Here is a 14,251-nt window from a genome sequence, read left to right as displayed (position 1 = left end):
TGCGCCTCCCGGCTACTACGCTTCGGCTATCCATTCTTAAGGTGTTGCTGCTTCTTGGGGGGGGGGAGGGGGGATGCTTTAACTTTCACTACTCGTCATATTGAAGCAAAAAAAAGACCCCATGCAGAAAATATCGCAAACTTAATTGTGGATTTTCTGGATAAAAAATTCATGTAAAAAAAGCCTGTGTGAACATACCCTTATATATGTGACTGTTTATAGGTGCAGCAATCCTTAGCCGTTGTTAAAAATGAGATATTTCAGTCTGCGAATGTGTTTATGACTTAAAGGCTTTAATGTGATGTGATATCATCTTACAGTATCTCCAAATAGCGGCTTCGTTTGATCTCTGCCGGGGAGAATCTAGGGGGTAAATTTTGCGTGTACTTCTAGCTGAAAATGAGGATTTGGATTTGTACCACTGGCACCAAGGAAATGCGCACATCTGGGGAAGCGGCAGCCTGATTTGTTCCTTCTGTTTATTTTTTCAGATGATCGTAGAATTGAAAGGCTTATTAGACAAAACACCCAACTTTTGCACCTATAATTTCACCACTTCTACTCAAATCATGGAAGGCAAAAATCAATTCGTACATTGCCAATGTTTTTATTTTTTTTAATGTGATTATGCACTATTTTAAAAAATAAATTCCACCTAAGGGTGTGTGCACACGATATCGATCCGCAGCAGTTTCTGCTGCGGTGTACAGTACCATTTATAATCCATGGAAAATGAAATCCGCAGTGCACACGGTGCAGATTTTTCCCCGCGGATTTGCTGCAATTTCAGATCCGCAGCATGTCACTTCTTTGTGCAGATTCCGCTGCGGTTTGGCACCTGCTCCATGACAGGTGTCAAACCGCAGGAGAAACCCGCAGGCTAAACCGCAGAAAATTTGCAGATAAACCACAGGTCTTTTGACCTGCGGATTTAGACAAATCCGCGCGGAAAATTCCGCAGCGCGTGCACACACCCTGAGGCTTTGTGCAGTTTTTTGTTTTTTTTTTTTAACCGTTTATTTCTCAGGCTGAAAAAACAAACTATTTTCCCTTTTTGTTTCAATTCATTAAATGGTCAAATTTGGTGTTTTTTTTCTTCTAAGTACATACTCATCAACTTGTGTGTTTTCATTTAGATGAATAGGAAAGTTATTTAAAGAGGCCATGTCATGAGAATCCCATGTGTGATTTTATTTATAAAAAATCCACACAGGCAGATCTCACCAGCGACATCGCTGGGGTCGGGGGTCGCTACTTACCTGTCAGACGCGGCGATCCTTCCTGACGTCCTCCCACCCGCGTCCACGTGTCGCTCGTCGGCGCCACAGGAAGCTGATGACGAGAAATGATCCAGGACCTTCTCGCGTGATCAGCGATAACCAGCGGGGGAGCCGGTCGGAGGTAAGTATCACATGTAGCGATATCACTAGCAATATCGCTGCTACGTCACAAAATCGGTGACTTTACAGCAATATTGCTAGCGATATCGCAGTGTGTAACGGGGGCTTAAATCCATCATTTCGTTCCAGACATATTGGCCTGTTTATTTAGTGATCATTTTTATGGTCCTTTTATGGCCACACACCGTTGGTTCAGCTCATAACAATTGGCATGAAATAAAAATCCCCTCCCTCGCAGACGCTGCCATTCACAGCCAGGCAGTGTTGAGGCTGCTCGTTCAAAGGCCCCTTTACATTTAGCGATGCACCAGTGATCCCGACCACAATACGACCCGGTCAGGATCGCTGGTGCATCGCTAAATGGTCGCTAGTGAGCTGCCACACAGGCAGATGTCACTAGCGAAGCAGCAGCGGTCGTACTTGCCTTTCAGACACGGCGAGGGGGTCCGTCTTCTGCCTGCGTCCATGGCTCGCTCGTCGGCTCCAGCAGGAAACTTATGGTATTTGAATTTTACCTGGATGAAGAGCTATCTACAAACCCTCCTCTTAGTATCCCTAGTGCTCAAACGCCATGCTCAAGTTCCTGCCCCGCATGTTTCTTGGCTATTACAGTCAAAAAAACATGCAAGGATTGTACCTACCCTGTAGGTACAACTCCTTAATGGGGATCTGTCAAATTCTCAAAAAAAATGCAGTTAAATACCTTGTAAAAATCCCTGAGCTTGCCCAATTCTGCCGCTCTTTTCCGTTTTGCTCTGCGTCACTCCATTGCAGAGATATTGACATTTGCTGCTTTTGGAGCGCACTGTGAAATCTCGGCTTGCAGTCCAAGTGGGCGTTTCTTCAGTCTAGTGTGGTAGGTATGTGATTTCACCCCTCCGTCCCAAACATTGCCAATTACAGCTCGGCCTAATTAGCAGCACCTGGAAGGAAGATTCTGAAGAAATGCCCAGAAAGCTGAGATTTCACATATTGCACTCCAGACGAAACAAATGTGACTATTTGGGCAATGTAGCGACGCGGCATAAAGCAGAATTGTTTGTTTTTTTAGTTAAAATAATTTTTGTGCAAATGATGGGTCTTTAATCAAAATGTATTCCTCAAATCTGAGGGCTACAACATTGCATAAATCCTTAATTTTTTTTTTTTTGTCTTTCTAACCCCCGCAGCTTGTAGTAATATCTCCTGTTCAGTATGTGAGCCATGCTGCGGTCAATGAATGAATCTAGGTTGAAGCCTAATCAATTACGTGGAGCAGCTGAGCCCACGCATTGTCCTTGCATCATTCTCCATGACTACTCCTGTCATTTCTGGTATTTAATGGAGAGATTATTGCCTGATATTACACATGATGTAAAGCACATGTGCAGCGGTGACTTCCATCGGATCCCTCGGACTGTGTAGTCTGTGCTGCACCTTCCTACCTGGCTGCTTTATTAGCAGCGTCCTCCTTCTCACAGCAATCTTTGCCCTCTCCTGGCAGCTGATCGAGGTTTATTCTCCTGGAAGTTACTTTTATTTTCCCTTCTTGGAATTTTTGCTTCCTTCTGCTGCGTTTAGTCTTTTATTTTCTTTGTCTCTTCTGAAGCATCTGTTGTAATTTTGGCCCAATCTGCACTTTTCAGCCGCATCTTCCAGCCTCTGACCCAATCTGCACTTGAGTGCCTAATTTCTGGCTGTAATCTGATTACTGGCTTGGTTTGCTCCGGCTTCCCAGCCCATCGCTATGCGCTCGCTGTGCTTAGTCTCTCCAGCCTGACGGCTTCAGTGCAGGATTGGGAAAATTGCTCTTTCCTTGCTGGAACGGGCCTGGAGCCGGGGTCCTCTGTGCATCTGCTCTGCTCCTGGGTAGTCATCGGGATAACAGACCAGACACCATGTTTAGGAACCGCTGGATCTCCACTTATGTGGGAAGCGTCATCTGCCCCGAGGATCCAGGTTTGTGTCTCTAGTAATTAGCTCCAGGATCTTCATGTGATTTCTTGTCATTTTGTGGCGCACTAGTTTCCAGCACGTTATTATTGACGTTCTGTTTTTTTTCTACCTTCGTTCCTTTCTTTCCTCTACGCTACAGACAGATTACACAGATCTGCTAACGAGATTACATCGACTTTGCCTCATTAACGTTGAATATGTCAAAGTTTTAATCCAGATCTATTTGTTTTCTGCCGTTTTTTTTTTTTTTTTTATTCCTAGAGTTTTACTTTTTTTGCACATTTCTATTTAAACAGCAGGAAAAGATTTATCTGGCGTGTTGGGGGTGTGATTTCAGGTAGCGCCCAGTCTGTACACGGCTACAGCCTGCGAAAGAGGGGCCATTGCAAAAGGCAAGAAAGCTGGCCGGTCCACCTTGCAGCTGCTGGCACAGCGGATACAGAGTCTGGATCTTTACTAATTAGTAGCTGCTGATTGAAATCTTATGCACCATGACCTCCAAGTTATACAGTACTGCAATACTGCACCCTTAGACTTCAGGGTCTTACTGTCCCGCCATGTGCTTCATTCTGCATTTTGTATTAAAGGGGTATTTCCATCTTTCATAGTTCTTCTGATTTGGCTTTGTTGCTTACCCCATGTGCAGGGCATTGCAGTAGCTTAGATATCCATGGTTACGACCACTCATATACTGACTATTTAAAGGGATCCTGTCACTTGTTTTGGCCGCTATAAGATGTGGCCACCGCCTTTTAGGGCTTATCTACAGCATTCTATAATGCAGTCTGGTCCAAAGGGTGTCGCAGGTCTGGGTCCAGCACCTCCCATCTTCTTGCGACGCCATCCTCCTGCTTGCTTCATTTATCCCGGCATCGCACTACTGAGTAGGCGTACTTCTCTGCCCTGTTGAGGACAAAGCAAAGTACTGCATTGTGCAGGTGCCAGGAAAGGTCAGAGGTCCAGCGCCTGCGCGCTGCAGTACTTTGCTCTGCCCTCAACAGGGCAGATAAGTACGCCTGCACATAAGTGCAATGCCGGGAGCAATGAAGCAAGCAGGAGGATGGCGTCGCAAGAAGACTGGATGCGCCGGACCCAGACCTACGACACCCATCGGACCGGTCCGCCCTCCCGGGTGAGTATAATGAAACTTATTTTTCTTATCTTGCAGGTCGGACCGGAGGCTTATCTACAGCATGTATGTAGTATATATGTAGTATGTATGTAGCATGTAGTATGTATGTAGCATGTAGTATGTATGTAGCATGCATGTAGTATATATGTAGTGTGTGTGTGGCATGCATGTGGTGTGCATGTGGTATGTATGTGGCATGTGGTATGTGTGTAGCATGCATGTAGTATGTATGTAGTATTTTATTTTTTTTTTTTTTTTTTTTTTTTTTTTTTAACATTTAACACATTAGCCGGATGATGGGACTACTACTGTCCCATCATTGGCTAATGTTTCAATCACTGTCATGGTAGCAGGCATCGCCAGATGGGACTTGTAGTCCCATCGGACGATGCTTGCACAGACCCCCGGACATCAGCACAGCCCCCCGGCAGGCCGGCACAGCCCCCCGGCAGGCCGGTACAGACCCCCACAGGGTGCACAGACCACCGGCAGGCCGGCACAGCCCCCCGGCAGGCCAGTACAGACCCCCACAGGGTGCACAGACCACCGGCAGGCCGGCACAGCCCCCCGGCAGGCCGGTACAGACCCCGGGCAGTCCACACAGCCCCCCGGCAGGCCGGCACAGCCCCCCGACAGGCCGGCAGAGACCCCCGGAAGGCCCGAAATGACGGCGCATCATGATGCGCACACACCGCGCATCATGATGATGTCAGGCTGTCAATCATTTTGAACTTCCGATTCCGATGCCGAATTCCGATATTGAAAAAATATCGGAAGTCGGTATCGGAATTCCGATACAGCAAGTATCGGCCGATACCCGATACTTGCGGTATCGGAATGCTCAACACTAGTCATAACACTTGCTCATCTATATTGTCAGTCTTATGATTTAGGAATTTTTTTCTACATTTGTCATTTGTTTCATGGAAAAAATGGACACAAAATCTGTTAAAATTAAGGTAAAGTGGAGATAGAGGAACAATAAAAAAGTATCACTGTAATAAGGCCAGTCTTCTAGAAAATAGGACAAAAATTATAATAAAGTGCATTACAGCATATATAAGGTTATGAAAAGTATAGATACAACATGGTGACTCAGTGGTTATTACTGTTAATCTACCCTCACATAGTGTTTGGTAAACTATTGCCCAGATTCTTTAAAGCTTTTACAGCAAACAAGTGGGGTAAAAGCTTTGACAAAGTGCTAGATTTTGTCACAGCTCTTAGCATAAAGCAGCTGAATAGGGTTGTGTTGTGAATCGTAGACACAATAAGCAAGTTATAAGCCTAGATAAGCCTCCGGTCCGACCTGCAAGATAACAAAAATAAGTTTTATTATACTCACCCGGGAGGGCGGACTGGTCCGATGGATGTCGCAGGTCTGGCGCCTCCCGTCTTCTTGCCATGCCGTCTTCGTGCTTGCTTCACCGCTCCCGGCAATCGCATTTCTGCGTAGGCGTACTTCTGTCCTGTTGAGGGCAGAGCAAAGTACTGCAGTGCGCAGGTGCTAGGCCTCTTACCTTTCCCGGCGCTTGCGCACTGCAGTATTTCGCTCTGTTCTCGAATGGACCGAGAAGTACGTCTGCGCAGGAGCCACGACACGAAGCAAGAAGGAGGACGTCCTCGCTAGAAGATGGGAGGCATCGGACCAGACCGCCCCCGGGTGAGTATAATAAAACTTGTTTTTCTTCTTCCAGGTTAGATCGGGGGCTTATCTACAGCATAACAGAATGCTGCAGATAAGCCCTGAAAGGCGGTGGCCGCAGCTTATTGCGGAAAAGCGAGCTGACAGATTCCCTTTAAGTTGTTAGTGGTCATGACCGTGGATACCTGCTGCAATGCCCTGCACGTGGGGTAATCGACGTGGCGAATCAGAAGAGCTATACTACATCTTCTAACTGGAGGTTTTTGCTAATATTATTCTTACACCTACTATACAATGTGATAGGATCTTGGAGATGGGAGATTTTTGCCAAGATTCATTACTGCCAGGAAAGAAAAATCCCCATGATATGCCACCATTTGGCGGCGTATGGAGTGTGTGTTAGGGCTCATTCACACATCAATACTTTGCATTAATGTATGTATTCCAAAACAGGAGTGGAATTTATCGAAAAATAAACTAGAATTGAAAGATTGACGCCTGTTCTGTGTTTTGGTGACGCTCCTGGCTTTGGCATACAAATACTGATTAAAAAAAACTGTCTGAATTAAGCCTTAGGCCGCGTTCTCACGATTAGTATTTGGTGAGTTTTTCACAAATTTCTGCACCCATTATGCAAATTACGGTAGGTTACTTATATTTTTTTTTAACATCCTTTGGTTTTTGGTGCAGTTTTTTCCCCACTCATTAAAACGGGTGAAAACTGCAGCGAAACCGCTGAAAGAACTGACATGCCGCAAAATTAAATTTGCAAGTTAAAAATAGGCAACGTGGGCATGAGACTTCAGGCATATCGTTCGTGTTGGTAGAAAATCTTTCAGGTTTTGTGACATCTTCTCAAGAAAAAACAAATATGCAATGTGTGCACAGGACCTACTGTGTATTATGGAGCTGTATCGGCTGCGTGCCACTTTACTGTCTCTGCTGGGCCGCCCTGTACAGTTAGGCTTTACATCTTTTCACCACTGGTTGTAGTGGTGTGAGAACGTTTTCATATTTTTTTTGTCCTGGTATATTACTGCACTGGGTGACCGTTTCCTTGTTGCAAGTGTATAAACAATCTCCCCCCCCCCCCCCCCCCCCATTTTTTGTTTTTAAATTAATGGATGAATGAATAATTTTCACAAACTTTCAATGATCAAATATTTGGAATTGTTGCGTTTTGATAAAAGCCGAAAGTAGGGTAGAAATGTGCTGCTTCTAATGCGCCAAATTTAATCATATGTTATATGTGAAAAGTAGAGATGAGGCGTTGGGTTCTCGCTGCCCTGGTCCGTCGTCCAGTCCGGTTCTCTGTGGCTGGCACTTACTAGGCTTCATGATGTATATTATGAACTCGCAGCGTCTAGTAATGGTCGTTGGAGCCAAACAGTGGCAGATTGAAGAACATTGGGCCAACCTGAGGATTTGATTTTGAGGGCTCACCTTTCTCCCCAACTCATGGTTTGTACTATGTCTTCCTGAAGAAGCTAGGGCCTACCGGAGGATTCTCCTGTTCTCTGGTGGGCCAGTCCAACTTTGACGCCAAGGATGCCCCAATTAGAAGTGAAAAAAATACCATGACTTGAATTGCCCGTCTCTATTAAAGATGCAGCATTATGGCGGTATTCCCGCGTTACCTCTGCATAGTCCATAGGGACTTCTTGTTCCGCCATACATGCTTCTTGTGCATGGGATCACCTCGTTCCCCCTTCTGCGTGTGGTCAGGAGTTCAGCTGCGTGGCCTGCCTCTCAGAAGAAAATCAACATTACCTTGTAATGATTCGTGCTTTCCTTAATGATGTGAAGGGAAAAACTCTGAAATCCGATTAGTGCGCTGTCACATAAGGGAATCGTCTCGCACAATATTTTCCAGAGAAGTTTCGAACTGGAAAATTTGACGATTTCTCAAACCCAAGTGTCATTTTTCTTTTTTCATTTCTCTAAGTTGTGTTTATTCTGGCTGGCCTACAAAAGAAAGCCTGGCGGCACATTTTTCTGCCTGGGCTACAGCCGGCCATTGTGCCACTTCATTAAAACTGATGTGAATGGCTTGTGAGCGTTTTGCACAGCTCCATTGTCCGGGTGGGGGGATGTCCATTCCTTCCCTCCTGCTGGCGGCCCTGACTGTAGACTGAGTGCTGCAGCGGTAGCGGGCATGTGACAGGTGTCCTTGGGTTCAGGTTTGCGTGTGGACATTGTAGGCTATTGTTAGGTGTTGGAGGGTAATCTATTAGATGCGATTTGATCTTAAAGTGAAGGTTAACACTCGATACACGTTCTCTTATCAGTTACTCCCCGTGCAAACACAAGCTTTCCTTTATTAGAGTAAGCAGCTGGCGAGAGTTCAGGTTCCTTTAAGTGGGTGGCCAAAGCTCTGCCCGACCGCTGCGTGTGGCTGCACCCGAAAGGGGCTGTTCACATTTTATGCCATTTTGACCATTTAAAGAGAGTGCATTTTCTCCACCAATCTCCCAAAATTCCAGTTACAGTGCAACCTTGACCCCATTTTAAGATCTGATAGTGATGATGCCCTGACACAGGGACCCCCTGATCACCTGCAGCCAATTGCTTGCTGAGACTAATCACTGCTGCATCATTGAAGTAGCTGAATTGGTCATTCCCTATATTTTTAGAGGGGCAAAAGTATCAAGTGCCCCCAGTGGCCGCTGGGATTACTACACGTATGAATTTAACAGGTGATGACTACTCCCCCCTCCTTCCTATAAAGGGTCGTCATGTGCAGTAATCACGGTTGGTAATGTTGTTCATTTTCTATCCAACCTTGGTGAAGACTGGACCTGCCTGGTGGAGAGGGGGTTCAGCTTGTCTGGAGCAGTGGAGTTGCTGCTGGATGCTGTTCGGATCCTTTCTCTGTTGCTTGGAGCTTTTGCAGCAGAGCAAAGCTAAGTTTTGGGTTTTAGTTGCTTTAACCCCGTGGTGTCTGTTTTATTTTCCTTTGTGAATTATTGGGTGCAGTTCTCTTTATTCCCTGTCTCACCTCCTGGGGAGGGGGTTGGCGGTTTAGCTCAGGGCTAAACAGGAGATAAGGACAGGTCGGTGACTTGGGCCTCACTACCTTCAAATGTACCCTCAAGTTAACGAGAGTCAGGGCACCTCCTTAGCCTGAGGGGCAGTTCAGGGGCCGAGGTTCCACGTCTCCTGCTTTTTTCCCTACTGCCCCGTGACACCCGCTCTGTATAAAAGATTACTTCCGATTCCTACCACCTGTGCTGGATGTCAAACCCCTCGCCAATCCGATATTGATTACCTATCTGACAAATGGACTATCAATAACTTTGGTCCTGGATAACCATGTTAAACTTTTTGATTCCAATTTTCCACGTACTCATGGCAGCTTGCAATCTGCTGGCAGATTTTCCTGAAGTCTGAACTAGTGCCTTTGATCTTTGCATATGTTAAAACTTTTTTTTTTGGAGGGGGTGGGTAATAAAAATGCTGTATTCTTAAATGTATTGCAATATGCATAAACGCACACACACTTCTTGGACTAGTGCAGCCATTTTTTTTTCTAACCCAGGGACATCTTCTACTCCTTTCTACTTGGAGGACCCTTACAGCACAGATTGTTATATGTGCTTGGCCATGATCAGTCAGTGGTATCGCAGCGATACGGATCCTCAAATTTTGTAGTAGCTTTGCCTGGCATTACAGTTCTGTTGCATTCACTTGAAAAGAACTGAGGAGCATTGAGTTGCGGTATCGGTGAGAGGCACTTAAAACACTCCTCCTCCTATCAAAGTTTTTATCCTCTTAATACATTGCAATCATATTTTATAGCACTGTCTACTTACAATTGCTCATTTTGCCTTTCTACCCAGATAATTCTTCTCTTTTTTTTCTCCGCTCCGCTCTATGTAGAAGCAGAAAGTCTCTTATCCCAGGATTTATCATCCCCCTTTTCAACTCCTGACCCAGCTGCTCTGCTCCTCACCCTGCCAGGGACTATTGCATTAACTTGACTCATGCAGGGAAAATTGACCTCCAGATTCTACAATGAATCCTCTTAAGCTCTTCTATTCAGTTTTTAATCACATGATGTTATAGTCCTAATGGAAAAGAGAAGAATTAACTGGGTAGAAAGGTAAAATGAGCAATTGTAAGTACACCGTGCTATATAATAGGAAGACTGCAATATATTAGGGGATACAAACTCTCGGAGGAGTGCATCTATGTACGGAAATCCTGGGAAAGCCGTTAATCAGATCCTGTGCTATCAGTTGTGTATAGAGGTGATATCTGACTTCTCATAAGGAAATTGCTAAAAAAAAAAAGAAAAATCTTCGTTAAAGGACAAAGTTGTCTAAAATAAGCACTTGCAAGATCTGGCAATTTGTTTAAGAAAGAGCTTGATATGAAAGACAATTGCCAACAAAAAAAAATTAAGGAGCACAATTTTTTTTTTTGTTAAATAGGTCATTTTTTGATGACACTTTGCCTTTGATAAAATGAGCGGGTGATGGCTAAAACAACTTGTTGATGTGACTTGCATCATTAGGACACCCTGACCCTTTGACCAGTCCAAAAATAATAATTTGGAATATTTCCATGAACTTCAAAAGAGCAGAAAATAGAGAGCTGTGGAGCGAGCGCCAGGCACCGTAATATATAAAGTATTGATGTTTTTCACCTAGAAATTAAAGCAAATCTGAAGTCTCTTGTGATTCTAAATATTCTTTCCCTGTCACACAAACACTTTACATCACTTCAGTGTTACACATTTCTCCCTTGACAATACTGCAAGTAAAGGATTACTTTTTAAGAAAAAAAAAGCTTTGTATTCACCTGCTGCTTGGTAATACATTGATTTATATTAGACTATTTTATTTTGGCTGTCCACAAGCCTAAATTTGAAAGTCTTGCATTTTTTCTGTTCTTTTTGACAATGGCTGCCCATGCACATGAATAGGGGCCATTAGGATTAAGGCCCCCATACACATCAGGCTAACGTTGGCCAAACCTGCCAATATTGATTCGTTCACCTTACCAAAAGTGTATGGGGACTCTGACTCTCACCTGACAGATGTCAGAGGAGTTAAAGAGCCCGCCTCCTCCCATCAAAGTTTTTATCCTCTAAATATATTGCTATCATCCTATTAGACAACACTGTGTACTTACAATTGCTCATTTTGCCTTTCTACCCAGATAATTCTTCTCTTTTCTCTGTTTTATGTAGAAACAGGAAGTCTCTTGTCACTGCATTTATCATCCCCTTCAACCCCTGACCCAGCTGCTGCTGCTCCTCCCTCCTGTCAAGAACTTTTGCAGTGACTTATAACTCATACAGAGATAATTGACATCCTGTTTCTACATAGAGCTTAGAAAGATTCAGCTAGTCAGTTTTTAATCACTTGACGTGATGGAGCAAATGAAGAGAAAAATTGTCCGGGTAGAAAGACAAAATGAGCAATTGTAAGTGCACAGTGCTGTATAGTATTACAATATTTTTAGAGGAATTAGAGCTGAGGAATACCTTATTGACCAGTTTCTGAGTAGTAGTAGCTTCTTGTAGTTGAGGGAAAAGCAAGAGGTTGAAGGGAAGAATTAATGATTTGCATTGTATGCTAATCATACCCTGAAAAAAAGTCAAACCAAAAGTCTTTCTGTATCACTCTACCTTTGGTGACCAACTGAGATTTTAGAACACCAAAATTAAAATTTGTATATTTTGACTTTTATTTTTGTGTTCTATTAGCGTTACCAATATGATAGTAAATTAGATTTTTAGATGTGATTTGTTATGGTCTTGTCATAGTGAGGAATTTGACAGGATGAACTTTAACACCTCATTGCCTAATCCATGGCAAGACAAACCGGTCTGTTTGGGAAACCAAAATGGCATCCTGTTGAATTGGCAATAATGACTCACGTGAGACTCTGTATATTTCAGTAGTGTCCCTGGTGAAGTTAATAAAAATTCAAATTTTCCTCTTTTGACCGAAGTATCCAAGTTTTGGATGGAGGAGGATTTATGTATGTTATTTCCAGGGAATAGTCTTTTTTACTTTTTCATGTTTTTATTTTCCTCTTTGAAGAGCCAACTAAACTGGTTTGAAAGCGCATGTTTATTTGCAGCACAGAAGTTCCAAATACTAATGTGAACCTAGTACATCTGAATGTCGTGACATCAGAATTTGGTGAAGCTAATCGGCGCCAGGCTAAAAACCTGTATTATGGGTCAGGTAACTGGTACTTTTGGCAAACACAAGCTGATCGAATATATTGGTGAAATGTTTTGTGTGGTTGTTTTGCTTGTTGTTCTAAGGCAACGTTTTCTGTCCTTTTAGAATCTGGTTCTGAACCTAGAAAAAGACTGGGGATATGATAAATGTATTTTATAATTTGGGTTATCCATTTGTGGTGCTAATTGAATTGAATCAATCTAAGTTATTAGTACATTAAGATCTACTTTCTGACCATGGATGGACCAATCTGCCACCTTTTTGCTCTGTTCACACTATCGTTTCCAGTTCAGCTCTTTGGTTTTTGAATGCAGAGCTTGAAGTGACCCAAAAGAGAAAACCAGGAAGACCCCCAATAAAGCACTCCTGCTTCAGTTTGCAACTATTTGGTAATGAATCTGATTACCTAATGAATCATTTTTATCGGTTCCTGAAATGGAACCTAAAACAAGTTGTGTGAACCTCAGACATTTGGGAAATTTTCTACTTGGTTTTGGATAATCAGTAATTAGACTAACAGGCCAGATTCATGAATTTTCATCAGAATACAGGATGATAACCTCTTCCAATATAAAAGGAAGTTGTGCAAAAGCAAATTCACAACTTTTAGGTGTTTAGTCCGCCAAACCCAAAGTGGGTGGAATTGGGGCGTGACGTGTCGCGATGAAGCCCACCAAAAGAATCAACAAAAGTTAAAACGTAACTTTAGCCACAACTTTTACCCCAACCTGTGTGCAATAAAATTTGACGAGGGTCACAACCCCAAATAAGTTGTGAGCAACTTACTCCTGCACGCCAATCAGTGAGACTGGTGAATGAAACATCAGCCTTAATGAATCAGGTCTAATGTCTTTTAGGATACGTTCTACCTTTCTTCAGAACCATGCAGTAGACTAAATTGGTAGAGGATGTTTTTTTCTGTTGGAAGCAAAAGGTTATCCTGTGGGATGTACGTCTATCTTGGTACTGGGCTTCTGTTCTCTAACCTCTGCGGTCTTAGACTTTCTTGCCAACATTTTAATGAGATGACACAATTCTTGGTGACTGAGTAAAGTTACCATTTATAAAATCAGAAGTCCACATCTCCAGTATCATTATACCATCCAGACATGTGATGGCTCATGGTCTGCGAAAACTTTTACATTTTAATGCACTGATCATCCAAAATGAGTTGAGTCTTAGATGTTTTCGCTGGAAACATTTAAAGAAAGGCAAATGGTATTTCTAATTTTATCTATATTGATCATTAAATTCCAAATCTGTCCCAAGTATATATGTGTATATATATATATATATATATATATTCCTGTCCTGATCTGGCTGTTCATCACTACAACGACACTTAGAAGCACCCTTGACCTAGTAGCTCCCCTCACCCTCAGAACCTCCAAGCACAGAATAAAACAGCCCTGGCTCACACCGCAAACTCAACTTCTCCAGCAATGCTGTAGGAGTGCTGAACGCCTATGGAGAAAAACCCGCACACCAGAAGACTTCATCCACTTCAAATTCATGTTAAGAACCTATAACTCTGCCCTTCACCTCGCCAAACAGATCTATTTCACCACCCTGATCTCCTCACTAGCCAACAACTCCAAGAAACTTTTTGACACTTTTGACTCCCTCCTCAGGCCAAAAGCACAAGCCTCTATCACAGACATTTGTGCTGATGACCCGGCCTCCCACTTTACAGAAAAAAATAAATATCCATCAGGAAATCTGCTCCCAACCACCAAGTGAAGTGACTCCCATCCTTTCCTGCATTTCCCCTGGCTCACTTTCCACATTTGATCCCATCACAGAAGTAGTAGTCTCCAGACTCCTCTCTTCCTCTCGTCCGACCATATGCACTACCGACCCCATTCCCTCACATCTCCTCCAGTCTCTCTCTCCAGTCGTCACAACTCTCCTAACTACAATCTTTAATCTCTCCCTCTCC

At 43.5% G+C, this 14,251-nt stretch overlaps 1 protein-coding gene across 9 annotated transcripts in view; it reads left to right on the top strand.

The window, feature by feature from the left end:
- SVIL (supervillin) overlaps window positions 1-14,251 on the top strand; it is a 239,617-nt gene that overhangs the window by 102,841 nt on the left and 122,525 nt on the right. For 2 of the 9 annotated variants that reach the window (XM_073581708.1, XM_073581703.1), the window contains exon 1: window positions 3,263-3,338. The exons of the other annotated variants lie outside the window; for them this stretch is intronic. In XM_073581708.1, the coding sequence (XP_073437809.1) occupies window positions 3,278-3,338 (61 nt within the window). In that variant the 5' untranslated portion in view covers window positions 3,263-3,277. Of the gene's footprint in view, window positions 1-3,262; window positions 3,339-14,251 lie in introns of those variants that run through there. 9 annotated transcript variants of the gene reach the window in all.

Source organism: Dendrobates tinctorius, unplaced genomic scaffold (genome assembly GCF_039654945.1).
Source record: "Dendrobates tinctorius isolate UK_male_01 unplaced genomic scaffold, ASM3965494v1 ptg000070l, whole genome shotgun sequence".
Lineage (NCBI taxonomy): Eukaryota > Metazoa > Chordata > Amphibia > Anura > Dendrobatidae > Dendrobates > Dendrobates tinctorius.
The sequence above is the reverse complement of the archived record's forward strand: the minus strand, read 5'-3'. Positions and strand labels throughout refer to the sequence as shown.